The 21,920-nt window shown below is 43.4% G+C and overlaps 1 protein-coding gene across 1 annotated transcript in view; it reads left to right on the forward strand.

Moving 5' to 3' along the window:
- Window positions 1-21,920, forward strand: part of ches1 (checkpoint suppressor 1) — a 56,236-nt gene that overhangs the window by 29,679 nt on the left and 4,637 nt on the right. The window contains exons 3-5 of the mRNA XM_070849627.1: window positions 8,043-8,194; window positions 14,559-14,614; window positions 21,449-21,557. Of these exons, the coding sequence (XP_070705728.1) occupies window positions 8,043-8,194; window positions 14,559-14,614; window positions 21,449-21,557 (317 nt within the window). The remainder of the gene's footprint in view (window positions 1-8,042; window positions 8,195-14,558; window positions 14,615-21,448; window positions 21,558-21,920) is intronic.

Consider the following 21,920-nt stretch of genomic DNA (forward strand, 5'->3'; position numbering starts at 1 on the left):
ACACACAGATGAGCGCCGTGTCGGTGTAGAAATGAGGGCACATCTCTGCAGACTCCTACTCTACCTGCCAAGTGCCGTGCTTTATCTGAAGCTGCAATTACAGAATCTCTGTAATTTTAGTCAGACTCCTCCATTCAAAGCTTTTCACAGAGAATATCTGCATGTGAATACTCCCTTTCTCTCCGTGCTTTGCTTTTTCCTTCACCTGTTTATGCCTTTTTGAATTGAGAATGCAATTACAGGCTCTAAGATATTTTTATGTATGTTGCATTATGCTTTGCTCGTTGTTCGCTGTAGAAAAGAAATGGAAAGAAAGGGATTTGGTTAAGCGGAGGTCAAGTTTATCGTCGTGAGGGATCGACAGAGAGACGCAGACGCACACAGGGAGAGAGAGGTGGAGAGAGCGGGAGAGAGGGAGAGAGAGGGGAGGAAGCGGGAGACATGGCTTAATGTGAACGCACCAAATCATATTTCCATCAATTTACAGAGGTGGAGATTAATATGACAGTGGCCTATTTGTTCCAGTGACTGTATTTCTGGGTCATATCCAGGCAGATGACAAGATGGGGACTAGTTTAGAATAAGCTTGGTGCTCTATGTGTATGAGTGTGTTTGCGTGTGTGTGTGTGTGTGTGTGTGTGTGTGTGTGCGTGTCAGTCTTGCGTGTGGGTGTGCAAACTTGTGAGAGAGAGCGTGAGAGAGTGTGAGTCCCATGGTTGCCATGGCTTTGTTTACAAACAGGATTCCTCACTGTGCTGAATGACATGCCTTAATGACAAGTGTTGTTGCCCACAGACTTCTGGATCAGTGCTGAAGATCAGTGTTGTAACAGCACAGAACTCACACACACACACACACACACTCTCAGAGTGATATATTTCTCAAAGCCTCTTATGAAATCACAGCAGAGACAACGGGCAGTTTTGTAATCTAAGACACGCTATGAATTCTCCCGGTGTTGCACTTAAGTGTGTCACCTCTAACTTAACCTTGCCCTGTTCAGATGAGCAGCGTCCTTGATTCTTTTAACTCGCGGTATTTTGAACTGTAACACCTGAATTGAGCTGAAATTTTCTGCTGCTTAGGGTGTGTGTTTTTTTTTTAACATTCATTTATCAGCAGCTGATGCTGATGTCTCTGCAAGAATCACGTTACTGTACTTCATCTAATTACAAACACATTAATGACGCGTCTTGAGGTTTCATTTTCTTAGGGGATTGTATTGATTTAGAGTGTGCATGTGGAGGAACATTTGCATGAATTCAACAAACACACCACCTTTAAAGATGAAGTAGGCTTTTTCTGGTGGACTTTCAATCAATCAATCTTTATTTATATAAAGCGCCAATTCATACCAGCATTATCTCGCTCTCCATAGAGGGCAATAAAACAGTGAAAATACCAGTGATATGTTGCCAATGTGGCAACACTTTGGATTTAGCATGAAGCGAAATGTTTTTAGCAGGTTTTTTTTGTTTGTTTTGGGGTTTTTTTGCACTATTTTGACAATAAAAATGGGTCATTTGTAATATGAAAGACAGAGAAAGAGTTACTACCTGATTCAACATTTTCCATCAGCTCTAGCAAGCTTTTTTAGCATCTTTCGGGTCATTGTTGGTCATTGGTAACCAAAACAGACCTACAAAGAGAGAAGCATGGCTCCAAGTAAATGCTGATGTTGCAGCTGGATATTTAAGCAGCCAATTGTTTGCTAACGTGCTTCATAACAACTTTATATGGTGATGATACGTTCCAAGTCACCAAAAAATCATTAATACCCCTTTTACTATCTATTAAAATAAACATCTGGCTTTGTTTTTGTAATATTTTCTCTTATCTAGTTTAAGACATGTTTGTGTCTATCAATGTGAATCATGGGAATGAGCACAAGCCTTACAGTCACATACTATTTGCTCAGTGTAGCCTAAGGCTAGAAAATTTAAACATCTGTACGATTGGTTTTTGGTGGTGTCCTTGGAGAACTTCCTCAGATGTGAAAATTATGCCACCATGACAGGCTGAGGAAGAATGAAAAGACCCAAATGGCCTTGCTGAAATTAATTGCTAAGTGACAACATATCATGAGTGTTTTGGGAGTTGCTTGCATTGGACTAGACCCAGTTTGTGCCGCTCATCTAATCAGTATTTTTGCAGAGACTTGATGAGCATTTCTGATTATGTTTTAGTCACAGAATTAAGTAATAGAGTCGCACATTGTGAGATCAGTTAAAAATTGACTGTGTACCGGATGGAGTATTTTTCATACCAGCAGGATTAAGTCTTAGGGGAATCTGGAAATGTCTCCAGTGTTGGAAAATTTGCCGTGTATTAATCTTTAAGGAAAACAGACCCATACTGTATGTGACAACATTGTAATAGCTAATGCAAAAGACTGAAATGTAAAAACACATACTGTAAAAAGCACAAACTGGGGCAAACCTTGGCTTGAATTAAGACCACATGGGAAACAGGCTTGATATTTGTGGAAGTAAAAGTAAAAGTAAATTCATAACACCTGTCGAAGAAATGTTCACTTATTATCCTGCTCCATTTTTATATGTACAGGCAGAAACAGCCTGTTGTCCAACCAACATGTAACTTTTGAACCTAACAGGGCATCTTTGTCGTCAAACGGCCTTCAACAGGAACAGAAATGGCCAGTATCAATCAATTTAACCAGAATAAATACCCCCCCTCTTCTTCTTTTCCATCTTTCTGCCTCTTTCCTCTTCAAAGCTGACCTCATACTGTTTTTCTTCTTTTCTACTTTCCTGAATATCTCAATGGGCGTTCATATCTGGTCCATGCTTTACTCGTCCTACAGTATACTATATGATTAATCCTCTGTTTATCTGTACATGTACAGTAAGTAACGATGGATACTCGTATCACAGTCGTGTTTAATCAGGCTTAAACACAACCAGGGTTAATGCTTTTGCTCCTGACTGTGGTTGTCTATGCAGTCATAACACTTTGGATTGGTGCTATAGATTAAGTGATATTGTGTGTGAAAATGCACCGGACAACAAAGCTTCTTATGCCTCATACCTGACATGTGGTAGCTCTGGTGGTAGCTCTGTGCATCACTGGTCTTTTAAAATCTTATTTCATAACTGAGTTGAAAGAAAACTTGACTTGACAACTAAAGTTGTAGTTTCAGTAGTGGACACTATATAGCTGCATTATAATAAGATGTTATAATATAGTGGCTGATTGAAGACTTGAAGGATATTTTTACCTATTTTAATCAAATCCCATAAAATGACCAAAACTATCCATGCATCCATCGCTCAGTTCTTTCAGACTTGCCTGCCCTGTCTATGGCACCCAGCCCCAAGCACATTGATTCTTACTGAAGATGTAAGAGGTTACAAATATAGTTTCATTTTTAAAAAAGGCTCAGTAATTTCTCAAAACAGCGGGGCACTGTAGTTTTAGCTGTAACATTTCTCAGACGGTAGTAAACTGTACATTTGTTGTGGACTATTTTCAGCTGCGGATTGATACACGTTTGGCGCTCTAGTGAGAATAACAGCAGCGTGACGGTGTATGTGGGATTGATTAAAAAAATAAACTACTGTGGCACTAAGGCGACATGTCACTCAGTGCAGCAGTGAGGCTCAATGACGTGTATTTAATAGGTTTTGGACAACAGCGGAGCGCTATGGCACAGAGTGAGACATTTTAGACAATGGGCACACAAGCGATACTTGTTGGTAGAATTAAATTGTTGTGGTCTTTTTATGGGATTTGTTGACAGTAAGAAAAATATAGAGTGCCATCTGCCTTAAAGGAATTCTAAATGTTGGGAAATGTCATTAAATATGAAGCAACAGCCATTAGACCTTTAGCTTAGCCTAAAGACTGGAAACACAGGAAAACAGCATAAGTAGAAACATCTGACAGAATCTCTAGCTCACTAATTAAGCCCACTAATGAACACATTTGTTTGTTTATGTTGTTTGTTTAATATAAAGTGAGAAAACTACAACATGTAATTGTTTTAAGAGAGGATTAAACCCCCTTAAAACCACAAGGTTTATACATTTTGTTTTCTTGCATATGCATTAAACAAAATATGCGTTAGCTTCATATTTAGTGAGCAAGAACGTGAATGAGCACGTTTCCCAGAATGTTAAAACTATTCCTTTAATCCATTACAGTACGTGAGTAAACATTGGTTACATTTACAGAGTAAATGGTTGTGTGTTAGTATTAACAATGTTCTATTTTTTCTGGGTTTACTAGAATAAAGTGAAGCACCCTGGTTTATTTTAGGTCATGATATACAGCATGTGTGGAGATTTGTGTGACAGGTAAATGCATAAAGATAACAGTGCAGATAGGAATGCAGTAGCAGTCATATAGTGTTACCAGTGGGGTCAGTGGCAGCAGGACTTTTTAATATCTCCCATTTCCAAGGGAGACCAGCCCCCACAGCTTATATAACACAGGAAACAGATGTTGGCAACACACAATCATCTCTCTCTCCCTCTCTCCCTCTCTCTCTCTCTCTCTCTCTCCTTCTCTCTCTCTCTCTCTTTGTCTCTTCTTTCTTCCCCTTTTGTCTTTTACTCACACGGTGACGTGTCCAAGGCAAGTTACAGTATGTATGTTTTCTCCATCATGAAAATACCTGCACACCGCTCAGTATTCTGCAGTTTTATAACACAGAAAAAGGTAAAAACTGCTCCTCTTTTCATCAAAACTACTACAAACTGGTGTAGTGGCACAGATACATATAATTAAATCCATTTCTTTTAAGTCTAATATTGCTTAAAGTTGCAAATTAAAATCTAATTCAGTGCGTAGTCAGTTTTAGTTTCACTCTGGATGAGATATTTCTCAGGGGTTAACGCTTTGACTCGTGGATTATTTGTTGTGTAATCCTGCTCTTTAGCTGCAAACATTACAGTGATGTGACTATTTTCCAGCAAGTAGAGGCAACGCAAATAAACACATCATCCAGAAAATAAGTTCTCATAGCAGAGGAGTGAGACCAGATGGGATCAAAGGATGGAGGCAGGAAATAATATAAATGGAGATCACAAGCACAGTTTCAGGTGAATGTCAGGACCACAGGCCTCTATCACCTGCTTTTACCGCTGTAAGATCCATCCTTGTGGAGGTATCCTATTTTTAAAATATGTGTCATACTGTATCAAAGTTGAACCCCACCGAAAACTCAAAGCAATCTCTGACCTCAAATACTTTTTGTGATAATCGATTTTGAGACGTGCTGCTTTTTTTTCCAACTTTGCGAATTTGTCAGAAAATGAAAAGTCCATTTCACCTCCTCTCGCTTCCAAGCCCAGATGATGCCTGTTGCCAAGGCGACCGCTATAACCCAGGTGACAGACCCTTCCTGTGAGCAGCGCCCTGTGATTGGCCTATCGACCGAGGGGGTCTACAGATTGAGCGTTTCGATTGGCTGACTGGTTTGGCAGAGGCAGGGGCCCCGGCAGACAGAGATTCTGTAGGGAGCATTGATTTAATCGGCTGGCAAGCAGGCAGACTGTAGGCGCGCACACACACACACACACACACACACATATATTATATACAAACGGCTGGCGGGCTGGAGGTGCAAGAGGAAATTTGGCCCAGTGGGGGTCACCTCTGTGGGAGCGAGCGTATGTGTGTGTAATATCATGCTCTCCAGGAGAGGCGTTGCTGGCAATAATAGAAGTACTCCCAGGAGCAGACCATGCTGGGTAATATCACACTCCCCAGGGAACTCGCCATGCACACACTCACCCCCAAGCACACACACACACATACCAAAACATGGCACATATGGCCCATGTTCAACACAACTTACATACTAATGTAAAGATCCAGACAGGGGGGACACAAATCAACAGTGCACACACATCCTATTAGCTTCTTGCATTCTTACAAGGTCAGATGCTGCAGAGAGGGGAAGCAGTTTCTGACTGATTCACTGGACATCCTGGGATGGGGGGACACACAGAGAGAGACAGTGAGAGAGAGAGACACACACACAGAGAGACACACAGAGAGAGAGAGACACACACGCACAGAGACAGAGAGAGACACAGAGAGAGAGACACACAGAGAGAGAGAGAGAGAGAGACAGAGAGACACACAGAGAGACACAGAGACAGAGAGAGACACACATAGACACACACAGAGAGACACACACACAGAGACACAGACACACACACAGAGACACAGACAGAGACACACAGGAAGATACACATAGGCACACACAGGGAGAGAGACAGTGAGACACACAGAGACACAGACAGACACACAGAGACACAGACAGAGACACACAGGGAAACACACATAGACACACACAGTGAGACACAGACACAGTGAGACACACAGTGAGACAGAGACACACAGTGACACACACAGTGAGACAGACACACAGTGAGACATAAGGTATCTGTAGAGGATCTGCATTGTTGTCACTCAACAGAAATTCAGCTGTTTGTATTGTTTTTCTAAAAAAAAGTCTGATATCAGACATGAATGTGAGCATTAAGTTGAGCCTGCAGCTGGATATTGATATTGATCGACAGTATCGACATGTACCAGATGCTCATGGCATGTCTTCCTTTGCACCTACCATGATGCACTTGATAATAATTCAGATGCAGTTTCAGTTATTGTCTCAACATTTCATCCCAGATTTCACACAAAATTCACTTAAACTTAAAATATTATTAATAGGCTTCCAAAGAATTTTTTAAATGATGACCAGTGAGGTAGAATCCAGGTCTTAAAACACACCTGATCAATCACATGATTACTTTAAAGTTGCCCTTAAATGTTACTCTGACACCGAGCTGTGAGTAACAGTACGTTGCTGAACAAAAGTGTCTTATTCTTCCCTTTTTTACTCATAAAAGTCTTTTGCTCAGGGTATGTCTTTGAGGTTTGACGACTACGGGCCCAAAACGGCTGCAAAATAAATGTTCTACTCTAAATTTACGATGCTGTAAGCTCCAGGAGTTCCATTCACCTCCACTGTATTGGTGTTGTTGCAGAAACAACTGATATCTCTCAACCTAGGCAAAAATCAACTACATGTCAGGAAACCATTAGAGATAAGTGAGTGGGGTTTTTTTTATAATTCTGGTGAGTTTTTGACTGATCCACCAATGTACAAGAAGCAGTGAGTTGTGTATTTCTCATCCATTTCAATACAAAATGCTCCTCATATTTTAGAATCTGTCTCCAATTAATGCTAACATGTACGGCTCTGGCACATCTGACATTTCCCTCTGAATAGATTCCTTGCAGTATTTGCAGAAATCAGAAGCCAGCAGTCATGACATCTCCCCACCCTGTAGCCTGTACCTGCATCATCACAGAGCACTACAAAGTGAGCTGAACGCAAGGCAGGACGGCTTTAAATTTATATTTACCCCCCCCCCATCTCTGCAGTAAACAAACTCCTGAATCTGCCACATTCAGATGACAAGGCAGATGAAAGCACGGTGAGACGTAGAGACAGGGACTGTATTTTAATGGTGGCCCGTCTGATATCCCTCCCTTCTCTATAATCTATAGGCTGGTTTCACTTAGATTGGGAGCCGACAGCTTCATTAGGTGAGGGGAAAGCTGCTTTGATCTAAAAATACTCACCATCATTGCCTCTGGAGTGGAAAAAGTTAAAGAGTCTCCCTGTGTCTTAATCAGAAAAAAAGCCTCCTGATTTTTTTCACAGCAGAGAGGCAGGAGGAGGAGAATTGGAAAATATTGAACGAGGTGGCATTGAGGATGTATTATTTCTCATTCCTCCGAGTGTTATCTTTCTTGAGGATATGGGAATCATCGCTGTGTGTACAGGTGGTTTGGTAAATAAGAATCTGGCCCAAGGTCTGGACTTGGAGCTTGTGTTTGGGCCTCGGACTTGTTGGCTTACATCACTGTGCTGCTCTGTGTTTGTGATGTGCTTTGAGGGGCCCGATAGCACTTCCAATAACATCTCTCTCATTTATCTCCCTGTCCCCTTAATCTCCACCCCTCCCTCACTCTCTGCCTCTTTCTTTCTTTCTTTCTTTCAGAGCATAGGCAAAGGCTCTCTGTGGTCTATAGATCCAGAGTACAGGCACAACCTGATCCAGGCGCTGAAGAAGACGCCGTACCATCCCTACTCGCCCGGCCTGGCCACCCCCTCCACCTCCCCGCCCACCCTGCCTCCGACATTTCACCACAGGTAAGACGGATTAGCGGATTGACTGACTGATTGATTGATTGTTGATATGACATTTCTGATGTACTTAAACTATAGTTTAATCACTTTAGGAGCTTTGATCGGATTAAGTGAATTGATTAATTCATTGAGAGCAGCGACAGATAGATACCTGCATACATACATGAATATTACAACATATCACTGGGTCATTTCACGGCCCCCACTCTGAGGCACATTAGAGCTGAAACAATGGGCTATGACACATTCGAGTAATTTTACAATTTCATTGTACTTTGGTGACAGATTGAAACGAACGATTTACATATTTAAGACTAAGAGAGTTTGAATCTGACTCATAAAAAGGGTCTCAGAAAACGAGAGGTTTACTTGATTAACTCAGATGGAAAAAAGCAAAACATTTTCCATCTTTTCAATGATTTGATTGTAACGATTTGCTGCTTTTCTCTTTGAAAAAACTGATTTCTGGTTGGTGGCAATTGAATGATAGAAATTCCAAGATTGATCCTTGCACCTGCGCCTTTCACCAGTGAATATTTGCACAAAATGTGTTGGTTACTGCTTTGAAATGGTATAGTTTTGTGTACTTTACTCCCTATTTTGATCCACAGTTTTATAGCAGGGGAATGGGTTTGCACTTGAAGCAATTTTACATTCAAACAAAAGTTGTTTGTGCGTGAAGTAGAAAGACATGTATGCTCCTAGAATAAATTCTGAGAAATGCTTTTACACTGTATTTATGCAATATTGGTTGTTGGTTACATCACATAAATTCTGATGTGAGTGAATCTTCTGGAAATAATCGATACATAAGTCAATAAAATTAATTGGTAGTTGTAGCTCTAAGGTACATTTAACATAAAACGTATACACTCCTCCACCACTCCTCATCTTCCCCTCCTTCTCTCTCTCTCTCTCTGTCGCTCCATCTGTCGTCCTCTCTCCACCCACCTGCCCCCAGGCATTATATAGCTGACCCGCCCCATCCTTTCCTGAAATCTTTTCACACACTGTTTTCACTCCCATCCCTCCTCCTGTCTCCCTCCCCCTCAGGCGCATCACAGGTAAAAGTGCTGGTTGCCTTTTTCTCTCACTTTCTCTCTCTCTCTCTCTCCACGTGCTCACTTGTTCATTCCCTCACCCTCTCCCCAGCCTACCCTGTCCATCCCCCTGTTCTCCCTCTCCTCGGGCTCCTGGCGCTCCTCCGTTCCGCTCCTCTCACTCTCTTGTCTCCTCTTGTAATGTCCCACACACCCTCCCGCTCATCCTCGGGCATACATTACAACTAGTGGAGCACCCAGTACTCCGTCTTCTTTATATACCCCTGCTGTGATTTATTCCCTCTCTCTCTCCACTCTTTTCACTCTCTTTCCACCACTTTATCATTCAATTAAATTCTCCTTTGTCTACATTCACTTCATTGTCCGGCCACTGAACGCCTCCCTCCCCTCCCCAAACACACACACACACCTCTTCGCAGCATCCACCTGTGTTGTTTCCTCCACGTTCCCCTCCTCTCCTCTCCTGACCTCTCCTCTACCCTCCATTCTCTCTGTTTGCTCACTTCTCAGTTTCCGGCTCCTCTGCTCATCTTCGTAGAGATGTTAGCGAGAGGCACTATTAGTCGTCTTTTTTCCTCTTTCTTCCACTTGTTCTCTTTCTCCCTCTCCGTCTCTCTCAGTCTCTCTCTCTCTCCGAATACCCCACCACAACACCCCGCTCCCCAGTTGATCCGGGCAGGTTGGCTTGCAGAGCCAGCGGACTGTGTAAGACAGAATAATTGGTTCACCATAAAATGTAAAAGTGTCATTTTGAACAATGAGGTATGGGGAAGTGGAACAAATTGGAGGCAGGATTCGGAACATGAGGAGGAAGGGGAGGCGGGGTGTCGTGAGGAGAGGTCGGCGTGTGGAGGGAGTGTGGGGAGGAGAGGGAGGAAGGGGAAGGTAGTTCATTTGCATTCTGACACACAGTGGGAAATGAGAGAGTAAGTGAGGAGAGTCCATTTCTTGGTTAGAGTGGAGCCCAGGGTCCCTTGTGATGCAGCACCTGAAGAGCATGCATTGTGAGAATTTGTGTATGTACTGTGTGTGTGTGTGTGTGTGTGTGTGTGTGTGTGTGCCCTTCTACCTTTCCAGCAGCCATTGGTTTCCATCAGGGCTGCAAGTGACACTTATATTTGAAATTAATTAATCTGACAGTTGTGTTCTCGATTAACTGATTAATTTTTCAGTCTATAAAAAAAGTGTATCACAGTTTCCCAGAGTCCAAGGTCACGTCCTCATGTTTTCTCTCTGACACAAAGACGTTTAGTTTACAATGATTTAACAGAGAAACAGAGAAAAGTAGAAAAGAGTCATCCTGCCTAGGATACATAACAATTGTTTGCAGCTTGATGCGTTAAAGCGCTCTCCAACATCAAAAACATGACAGTGAGAGCTGGTGAACAACATTTTTAATGCAAGAAATGACCAAATTACATTCGCCTTTTCACAGCCTTCTTTTTTTTTATTGTCTTTTTGTCTGGGCAAAAAGAACATGCTTTTTGACTCTTGGGTGTCAGAGCATGCTTGAACATCCTTGAATGCTTGAAAAAGGAGACTTTTCCAAATGTCACATGCTTTCAACTATGACTTTGACAAAACACATAAAGGCTTCTAAATGTTACCTGTGATTGAATAAGAACCTTCTTTCAAGTCTCTGCGAGGGGATTTTTTCATTCTTAGATTAATGGAAACCAGCAGCTGCCTGGAAAGTAGAAAATCAATCTAAGAATTTATGGCATGCTTTAGAAATTGGCCAGCAGCAATGTAAAGCACACACGCAGCATGTTCAGTATGCACAATTTGTTGCTAATGGCCTAAGACATGAACACCACTTGTTTGGTCCCTTAATCTCTCCAGAATTATAAAATAATGCTGCTGGATCCACATCCCAAAGTTTCCAAAGATGTTAAGCATGTCTGGCAGAATTAGTAAAATGTATAAAAGATTGTGCACATGACGTCTGTAATAATTCAATTTGATATAATGGTTAAGCAATAAAAAATATTTATCTTAGGCTTTTAAAAGTTTATATAATACTATCTTGGGTCTGGGGAACTTTCAAATACTTTTTCAGTTGGAAGGAATTTACATTTACATTTTGTAACTTGAAAATGTGGTGGTGAAGTGGAAAATCAGGGTTCAATCGAGGCGATGGGTAATTAATATCACCCTCTAAAGCTTTCCCTAATAACTTGGTATAATAGGGGCACTGTGGACACAAAGGTCAAAATTTGCAGCTGCAGTCTGTTACACTTTTATGATATTAGACAATAAACAAAGTGCTTGGAGTTTGCAGATTACAGTGGGTCAAAATGGTCATGGGATATGGTGCCAAAGTCCATTCTTGACCTCAGACATGGTGATTTGACAGATCTGACGGAAAAAAAACAGTCTTCATAATAGTTCATAATTGCAGAGATGGAGATGGAGCTGATGACATACAGATGTTGATTTCACTGAAAACCTTTTGAAAAGAAAACTCCATCCACTGATGAAGACCATATGGTACAGCTGAAAGCCCCGGGGGAAAGACGCGAATAAGTGGACCTTGAGTTGGGATGCTTTGTCAAAGTGTTTTTTATTATCATTATTTGTGTTTGTTACAAATGACAAAACTCGTCATTTCAATTTCAGCATATCTCAAATCAGAATAGACAAGTCGGCTAACATAAATGTTAAATCTTGTAAGCATTAACAACACTGTTAAAAAAATAAACCTAACATTTTACTACAGTAAGTTACGCAGAACTTGAAGGTTATTGTTTGGTACTATATAAAGTTAGGCTTTCAGTAGTGAGTCTTAAGGGTTGGATTAGAAGTTTAGGGAATAAATCTAGTTTTAAAAATGCACAATCCACTAAATCAGATGTGCAGACTATGCTCTAAAATGGAAGAATGCGTTAACTGTTTTCTTATCTAGGAACACAGTAGGCCCAATCAATATAACACAATATCTCTCTCAAGAGCCCTCACTCTCAAGAATATTATGTTATGAAGTGTAATGACTGTGAATGGTTGCACAGCATGTCTATTATGTTAAGGTCAAGGACTGTCTCAAGCAGCTCTGCACAACTCGGAAGTGGAAGATGAACCAAGAGAATGAGTGGATATAGAGGGAGAGAAAGTGGCGGGGTGAAGAGATGGGAAAAAGGGGAGAACGAGGCTGAAAAGGGAGGGAGGGAGGGAGGGAGTGAGGGAAGAGAGAGAGTAATGATGCTTCTTTGTCCTCTACTCTTTGTCGCTCACACCTCTTGGTTTTTCATGGACCATAATAACTCACACCGCTCCAGTCGACCCCCACCTGCAGTTTGCTTCAGAGTGTGTGTCCATATGTGTGACTGTATCTGCGTGTGTGTGTGTGTGTGTGTGTGTGTGTGTGTGTTAGTCAGGGCACTTAGGTGTTTTGGTCCAACTGTGTGTGTGTGTGTGTGTGGAAAAGAGAGAGAGAGACAGAGAGAGAGAGAGAGAGAGAGAGAGAGCATGCTGGGTAGGAGGTCAGCTCCATGGTGCATTCCTTCACACCCCATCAGCATCTGGATGAGAGGAGGAGGGGAGGATAGAATGGATGGAAGGAGGAAAGGGAAGGGTGTCTCAAGGGGGTTGGGGAGGAGCTCCCTCCTTCTCTCTCTCTCTCACTCTCTCTCTCTCCATTTCTCCCTCTCGTTTTTCCCTCCCACCCTCCCTCTCCCCTCTCTTGGAGAAAAAAAGACGAGGGGAGATGTTGGGGGGGGGGGAGCAGAACAAGCGTCTGCCACGAGTTTAGCCCCTCGCCCACTACATTAAATGCACAGGGTCTCCTTGGCAACGGGAACGCCGCCATGGCAACACATGTAGTATAAGACAGGTGCTGTCGCACTGTGAAGCCATTTGTTGAGAGAGAGAGAGAGAGAGAGAGAGAGAGAGAGAGACAGACAGCACAGGGATGGGAAGAGAGACAGACAGGAAGAGTGAAAAAAAGGGAGAGAGAGAGTGGGGTGGGGGGGTGAGATGGGCGGGGGTGGGGTGGTAGGGAAAACAGACAGGCTGTTAGCGCAGGAAAAATATGTTATCGCCGTGGCAACGCAATGTGGCAACTCTCCATGGCAACAGCAGGTGGCTCAGGGCTGAAATTTGCGTTCGCTGCTTTTGCTTTTTCGTATTGCTGTTTGTGTGTGTGTGCATGTACAGTAAGCGTGTGTGTGTGTGTGTGTGTGCAGCCGTGTGTGTGTGTGTGTGTGTGTGTGTGTGTGAGTCCATTATTCCCCTGCATCTGGTGAGGTGAGAGCCACATCACAAGTGCAGACGTCCAAATCCTCTCATTCAGCAGCTTAGCAGAACATAAAACAGGACTCACATTACAAAGGAAACTCTCCTGATGAGTGGAAACGAGTGGGTTGCTTTTTCAGAGTTCACAGCTTCCCCAGGTGTTTTCTGTCCTGTTTGTCTGTTGTCTGTTGTGCGTGTGTGTGTGTGTGTGTGTGTGTGTGTGTGTGTGTGTGCATATGACCAAGATCTATGTTGTCAGACACACAGTGGCTGTGTTTGAGAACAGCCTGTCTAGCTCCAGAGAGAAAGAGGAAGAAGCAGTCAGACGTGTTGTCTAATGGGGAGCTAAAGACCACTCAACCTGGAAAAGCTCTTACAGCGTCTCTCTCTCTTTTTCCCCCTCTTTATCTTCCCCTATCCCTCCATCTTTCTCCTTCTGTCTTAAGATTATGGATTCACCAGCAGCACTGTTTCTGTTGTCTTCTTGTGTGTGAGTGAAGATGTCTCTGTCTATGTGAGAAATGCCGTCATTACCTCCCTCATTAGTGGTGCAATGATCACCTAAACCGAGTCCCTGGGTTTGTGTGTTCCTTTGTGTGTGTGTGTGTACATGTGTGTGTGTGTGTGTCTTTGCTGCAAGAGCATGGCTGTAAGCGTGTGCTTTAACGTGCCACACTGTATGCGTGTCTGTCTTAACCATGCCTCTGTGACATGAGTACGTGTTCAGTGTGTGTGCGTTGATGAGGGGTTTTTTTTTTGAATGTGTGTGAATGGACCAGTGGCAGGCGGTGGGGGGTTGTCATGAGAAATTACCCCCATGGACTACAGCGGCGAGGCTGTAATTCTCCGAGGTAATCACAGGGAATAATGGCAACAGTGGGACACCCGGGAATCTAATCACTATAATCAGAAGCACTGGCTTATGGGCTCAAATTCCTGCCTTGCTATCTGCCTCGTGATGAAGCCTGCTGGGCTGGTTAGCTGCTGCAACATGATCAAATGATTGACCAGTTTTCTCGTTCTCTCTCTCTCACACACACACACCCCCCCATCCCTTCTTCTTTTTTCCTTTCTAGTCCTCCAATGTGGTCGGGGAGTCCCCTCTTCAGAAAGAACGGAGTTCTCCTACAAGGTACCGCATCACCTCCGCAAGTCTTGCACTGTATGTGTGTGATCTCCCGCCCGTTTCCTCCTTCTTCTTTTCTTTCTTTATTTCTTTACTTCCTGCTCTTTCGCTCTGTCTCACCCTCTTCCTCTCGCCTCCTCCCTCCCTCCCTCCACCCTCTACGGATGTGCCAACTCCAATCATCTCAATTCCAAATCCCTCTTTTTAGAAGCGCACCTTGAGAATACCGAGTGCTGAGTTCTGACACTTGGCTCGGCGCCAGAGGAGGAACGCTTTTTCTATGGAGGCGTATTTGAAAGTTAAAAAAAAAGAAAGAAAATAAGTGATAGAGACACAGCAAGTGAGAGAGGGAGAGAAAGGAAGAGTGGGGAGAGAAAATCTCAGCTTCAAATCAGAGGCTGGGGAGCAATCCCCTTGCCTCCTTTCCTCATTCAACACAACACACAGGCCCACTCTTTTACACTTATACACCTTATTTTCCTTGAATTTCCCATTATTCCTCCCCTCCTCTTCCTCTTCCTTCCCCCCACCAGGCCTCCTCCCTGGTGGCTGGACGGCAGTTTAAATGGACATTCAATCCCAATCAGTGAGCACTCCGGGAGCTCGCTGGGCTGCCGAGTCCTAAATGGAGGGGGAAATGGATACATTAGGCGTCTGCGGCGCGCCCTCCATCGCCGCTGATAATGGAGTAGTAATGGTCAAGGAGCCGTGGTTGGAGAGAGTGTCTGAAAACCTGGACTCCCCCTAGACGAGCACAATCTGAGACTGATGTGTCTGAGCGGCTGGACAGATGGACGGATAGATGGATTAGTCAGCCAGAGAGGCAGGCAGTCAGGAAGGCCCACTCGGAGTGCACACGTGCCAGGAAGAGACAAGAAAAGGAAACTTTTTAAATGTGTAATGTGTTTCTGAAAGGAGAGAGGGTGCCGAATGGTCGTGCATGACATTCGGAGGCAGCGGGGAGAAAGGAAGTTGTGACAGACAGCCAGAGGCAAAGACAAGGAAAAAGAGAGGAGGGGAGGGGGCTAAGAGGTGGACTGCCAGGGAGAGTGAGTTTGGGGCTGTTAGTGCCCTCCGTTATTACTTCCATCTCCCATTCCCAGAGCTTTCAGAGCTGCTCCGCTCTGAGCTGATGTGGGTTGAAATCTGCCTCTCCCTGTGGCCCAGCACCGGCTCAGGATGAACACAAGGACAATGCCTGGCAGCTGTGTCCTTAATCCAACCCATCACCCTAAAGTTCATCATTTAATAGCTCTAAATTATAGAGGATCTGCGCGCTCTAAATGTTTCTATTTCATTTAAGTGCTTAGGTCACCTAAAAAGGAACCTTGTATTAATTTAGAAATCTGTTCTCAGGCTTTATTTACCTCAAAGAAAAGGGTTTATCCAAGTTAACAGAAAAACTGACCAGCTGTTAAATTATTAATTGCACCGTATCAGCACATCACAATCGCTTTGAAGGTTCAAACATGCGTTGGGTTTGCGTCTGTTGTATTACATCTGTTTACAAATCCTTCTACTCCACCAGAACGGTAAACTCAGAATATTCTACGGAGATGACAGGAAAGGTCAGACTCACATTTCATTTTTCCAGATTAGAGTTTTTCTTTTGTTTGTTTGCTTTATTACAGACAGCTAGAGAGCAAACGCTAGTTAATAATTCAGATGTTAAAGGAAAAGGAGTGGCAGTGGTGGAAAATGACTAGAAGTACATCCACACAATATTGTACTTTTTACTCTACTACACGATTGGACAGTTATGGTTACAAGTTGCCGTCCAGACTCAGATTTTACCTATAATGATTAAAATCTTCAATGAACACATAGAATATGATTATTTTGTTCATTATTTTATATACTGATCATATACCATTTGGTGCTTGTGTAAAATGTTAATCTGTAAAATAACTAGCTGTAAAGTAAATAGAGTGGATTAATAAGTACGATGTTTCCATCTGAAATGTAGCGTAGAGCTAAAGAGTAGCATAAATGATATTGTTACTTGAATTCATGTAAAATATCTGAGTACTTCAGAGTACTTCACTGTACAGTTGGAGGACAAAATAATGGAAACATTTGAAATGACTTAAGCACAACTACAAATAACCCATCAGGGTTATTTTTTCAACTTGACAAAGTTATCATCATGAGTTAACAAAGGACTTTTATATTCACCATCAGAGTGCCTCGGATTTCTCATTGACTGCAGTTCTACATCATAGACGTCCACCTACACAAATGTGGACAGTCATAGTTCTTTATTTTCACATTATACAACAGTTTTCACTGGCTGAACTGCTCATGATGAGTAAACTGAACTTCATGCGTAAAACTGAAGGAGTTTTCAAGGCAATACAAGACTCGAATAGATTTCCAAGGAGCTTGAATCAAATAGCAGGTCAAAAGATTAGATTTTTTAAAATTATGTTTAGACATATCGACTTGACAAATCCTAGAAAATGAACCAAAATTCAGACAAACTGCATCAGCATCAACAGAAAGTTAAAGTTGGATCTAATCAGCAAAGGATGTTGGAGCATAGGTGCTCTGCTGGTTCGCGTTCAGCCTGATTTGACCCATGTTTGTTGGGATGTTTAAAAGGCTTATTAAGTTACAGTAATTAAGTGTAAGTCATAGCACATGTCAGTCAGCCAAGCACTTGGACACTCAGCTGGAGTGTCAGATAGACAAGCCGGTTAGCCGTCCAGTTAAACTGCCAGCGCTCTCAGCCCACCAGCAGTCCAGCCAGTCAGTCAGACAACATTAGTATGCATCCTGCCCTCAGACTCTGTACGCAGTTTAACACACAGCAGCCAAACAGGCAGACAGACAGACAAGAGGGGGGGGGGGGGGGTGTTTTGACTGAGTGAGAGGCCACTTTCAAACAGTTGCGTTCTCAAGGTCTGCTGGGAGTGACCTTTGAACCTTTGGGCCACACGTGTGTGTGTGTGTGTGTGTGTGTGTGTGTGCGTGTGTGTGTGTGTGTGTGTGTGTGTGTGTGTGTGTGTGAGTTTATCTTGTGTGTATTTGGTGCCTGTCTGCTCCGCTCCTCTGCCAGCCGTGCAGAGACTGCAGCCTGCAGGGCCATGTGGAACTCATTTAACAGGAGAGCAGAGGAGGCTGAGTGCGTACACGGCACATGAGAGCGGAGAGGGGAGGGAGGCTGAGGGCTTTGCTTGCCCTGGAAAACAGGCGGGCAGGGAGACGGGCGGCAGGCGAAGACGTAGGAAGCAGACAGAAAGGCAGAGCAGCTGAGCAGACATAGGAAAAAAGACAGACTAGATGATATTTTCTCTCCAGGAAAAAGGCAGAGATGCAGACAGACTTCTTCTCTTCTGTATTTACATTTTTTTTTTTTCCTCAGTGCGTCCTGCTTTCTGCTACCAAGCCGAGTGTTTTTTCTCTTTTTTTATTGCTTTGAGCTTGTAAAATGTATTGCTCAATCTCAGTGAGTGAGGAGCGGCTTTGGGAGCGCTGACTGCTCTTTCCCCGGTTAGTTTGTCACCTCATCTCCTTAGCATATGTCCCAGGCTTTTTACCTGCAGAGACGGCGAGCGCGCTCAGTTGGAGATATGAGTCACCACTATACATAGGATGACAGCGAGATCGATAGAGAGGGAAGGAAATCAACAAGAGAGGACGGAATTAGAAAGACAAAGAGAAGGGTTTGTTGAGAAATTCAAACAGCAAAGTGAGGCGAAGGTACAGAAGACACACATAAGAGGAGAGTTGTCTGCGCTTGTGCGAGGAGGGAGGTGTGTGTGTGTGTGTGTGTGTGTGTGTGTGTGTGTCTAGGGTAAACAGTAGTGGTCAGGAGTGTGTCGCTGAGCTATGAGAGGCCGTGTCAAACAGAGCTTGGTATTTCCTTTCCCCCTTTTCTCTCTCCCTCCGCTTCTCTCTATCACTTTCTCTGCTGATGCATGATCTACCACTCTGTGGCATGTGGAAGGGGAGCCGTTGCTATGGCAACCCAAAGCCTGACTGGAGCGAGGTGGGGAAGGAGGAGGGGAGGGGGGGGAGGGTGGTGCACATCAACCCGGGGAGACCTAATGCACTGCCCACACACACACACACACACAACCATGCAGCGAGTGATCAAGATTATAAAAGAGACTCTGTGCAGGGACCTACTTATAAGGTTATGGAGAGCAGAGCTGGAGATATCAGGGGCAGAGCCACACTAACTGGAGTCAATAAGATTACTGTGGACACAGACGGCCAGGGAAAGGCTACAGAAACACGGCAACAATGACAAACGACAAACACATCTATCATAACTCATCTTTGTGTGTTACGACATGAGGCAAATATACGTTGTGGGATGGTTTTTCGAGGGGGCCTCGCTGTGACAAGTGGTATGTTTTAATGAGCTTGTGGTTCCTGGGGCAAATTCAATTTCTCCTCATAACATCAATCATAAATTTACTGAGATTTCAAAGCATACTTAAAAAAAAAAACAGCTTAAGCTACAGTGTATTGACGCTAGGATTTAGCATCTACACCTTGACAAATGCTTCTGCTGCAGACAAAGCAAACAGCAGGCCGTCATTTGCGAAATGCAAACTGACCCTAGAGATGAAAAACGACAGCTGAACTGGGAGGTGGGATGGCTGTAGCGAGCAGCCTGCCTTCAGTAATGCGAGCTTTTGGCTGAGGTGTACACATATTCTCTCTTCTCCTCTCCTCTGTTCTCTTCTGTAACATAGTCAGTAAATATATCCGTGTAGATTCACAGCTGTTCCAGAGTTGAAAGCACATACAGACTGTAGATCTCCCTCCGTGTCTTTCACAGTCTTGTGAAAATGGTCAGCACGCAGGAAAACGATAGTCAAGAGTTTGACCTTGATGGAAAATCTGAAGCTGCATAAGAAACAAAGTAACATTTGGTGGTGAAGTGGTTTTTATACTGAGACATTGTTGGTTGTGAACCAGAAAATGTTCCACAATCTTCAGAAACTCCCCATGACACAGTAGAGTTGTAAATGATTCCTTTTCAAGTGGGGCCATTTTAAAAGTTTTAAGTCCTGTTTCCCCAGTAGTCTGCATATGAACCTAATTCATTATGGCAAAGTGAAAACGCACTCAGAAATGTGTAATAAAAACTCCCCTACATGAGAAGACTCAGTGAGATTAGTCCGTATCGGGAATTTGAATCTATGGCTACCGCTTTTTCCAGTCTTTACCATAGACTGAGCTGAACAACTAGCTCAAGCTTGATATTTAGCGTCCACACAGTGAGTGGGATTGGTCTTTTCATCCAACTCTCAACAAAAAAGTGAGTAAGCGACCTTAAATGCAGATGTACTAAACATCAAATACTGAAATGTCACAACAGTACGCCGTAGATGTATTGACATGAAATACAGCTTTAAGTCTTGCGTCTAGCAGCTGTCAGATTGGATTAGGAGTGTTGGTAAACCATGATCTTCAGGTCTCCTCACAGATTTTCAAATGGCTTCAAGTCCAGGCTTTGGGTGGGCCACTCGAGGACAGTCAGGGATTTGTTCCAAAGCCAGTCCATTATCCAGGATGTGTGGTTCATGGTGTTGCTGGAAGGTGAAGCTTTGCACCATTTTGTGGCTTTTTTTTTTTGAGGACCTGTCAGTATTTGGCTCCGTTCGTGTAGCGGTTCCAGCATCGTGCTGCAGCGTAGTGACACCAGGTGATAGTCAGGTGATAAGCAGCACCTGGTTTTTGCCAGTTGAATTGTTTGGCTTCCAGACCCGAGTATTCAATTTTTGTCTCATTAGCTCAGAGAAAGCACTATTTGGTAAACTCCAGGTGGGTTGCCATATGCCCGTTAATTCAGTGGAGTGAAATGGCACTTAGATGGAGTGCTGTGGAGCCCTTCTGGTAGGTTCTCCGGTTTCTTTGAAAAACACTTAGCGTGGCTATTGGTCCACTTTCTCTCCCCTGACCAAGGCCCTTTCTGCCTGGTTACTGTTGACCAGATGGACAAATAATGCAAGAGTCTGGGTAGTTCCAGACTTCATCCACTTAATAATGGAGCACACTGTGCTCCTGAGAACACTGAATACTTTTTTAATTTAATTCTGCAGCCTTTCCCAAATATACATCTTGACACAGCCTGACCTTGGAGGTCAACCGAGTCAACTTCATTTTACTGTTCATTCATTTTTTAAGTCAAAAAGCCCCAAATTCTCTGGTTCCAGCCACTTCTATATGAGTATTTGTTGATTGTCTTTGTCTTCTGTGTTAGTAAAGTGACTGTTTTGGGGTTTTGAAGTCTAAATCGGAACAAGCAACCAATTTGAATATGCCAACTTGGGCTTTTGGACATTTTTTTTTACTATTTATTTGACATTTTATGGACAATAAATCAGGAAAATAATCTACAGATTAGGACTAGCAAACTGTCTGGGATCATTCTTAAATTTCAATATTCTAAAACCTTTATTGCTTTTTGAATTTGGACAATTATATGTGGATAGCTTTAAAAAATCTTTTGAAATCTGTGTTATCCCCCTTTAAGTTCTAGTCGCCTGCTGTTCAGCCCACAGCATCAGACAAGCTGGATTTAGCTGAGCCCAGCGGTCGTTGGTAATTGAATGATTCGCAGCGGCCTTAACTCATTTATGACGCTTTCCCGCTCAATTTAACCTTGCCTTGCTCATCAATATTGCCCTGTTGGCCTCCTCAGACGGCCAGTGAACGCTCATCGAGCTGCTCCCGGGTCTTATTGAGGTCCGATGGGGTTTTTGGAGAAGCTTTTCCTGTGTTTCCTTTCTGTGTGAAACTGATTTGTGTCTTGGATGTGTCTAATGTGGCATGGATCTGAGTGTATAAGTTCCTGTGTCTGCTACTCTCTCTCTCTTTTAGTTCCTCGTGGTGTGATCCAAAATGGCGCCCGTGTCAGGAGCCAGGCACTCTTCCCTGTGATAAGACCCCTACCTGTAAGCCCTGTGGGAAGCAGAACCTCGGCCATAAGGTGGGTAAACTTTGCTCCTGTTGCCCTTAATCGTGTAATGAATGTCAGTCAGGGCTTTCCCTGCACACACTGCCTCGCAGACATACACACCCACAGACACACACACACACGGCAGCCTGCAAACAAAAAGCACACACACACACACAAAACAGACCCCGCACCAAAATTTTCCACTGATAGTTTACATAATTACATCTTTATTGTGTCCAAAAGTCAGAGGCATTCACACGCTCCCCACTGCACAGAACATTTTATCCAGGTGTGTTTATGTAACTGTCTCACACACACACACACACACACACACACACACACACACACACACACACACACACACACAAACAGGTTTATTAGAGGGAGAGGCCT

The sequence above is a fragment of the Pempheris klunzingeri genome, chromosome 18 (assembly GCF_042242105.1).
Source record: "Pempheris klunzingeri isolate RE-2024b chromosome 18, fPemKlu1.hap1, whole genome shotgun sequence".
Classification (NCBI taxonomy): domain Eukaryota; kingdom Metazoa; phylum Chordata; class Actinopteri; order Acropomatiformes; family Pempheridae; genus Pempheris; species Pempheris klunzingeri.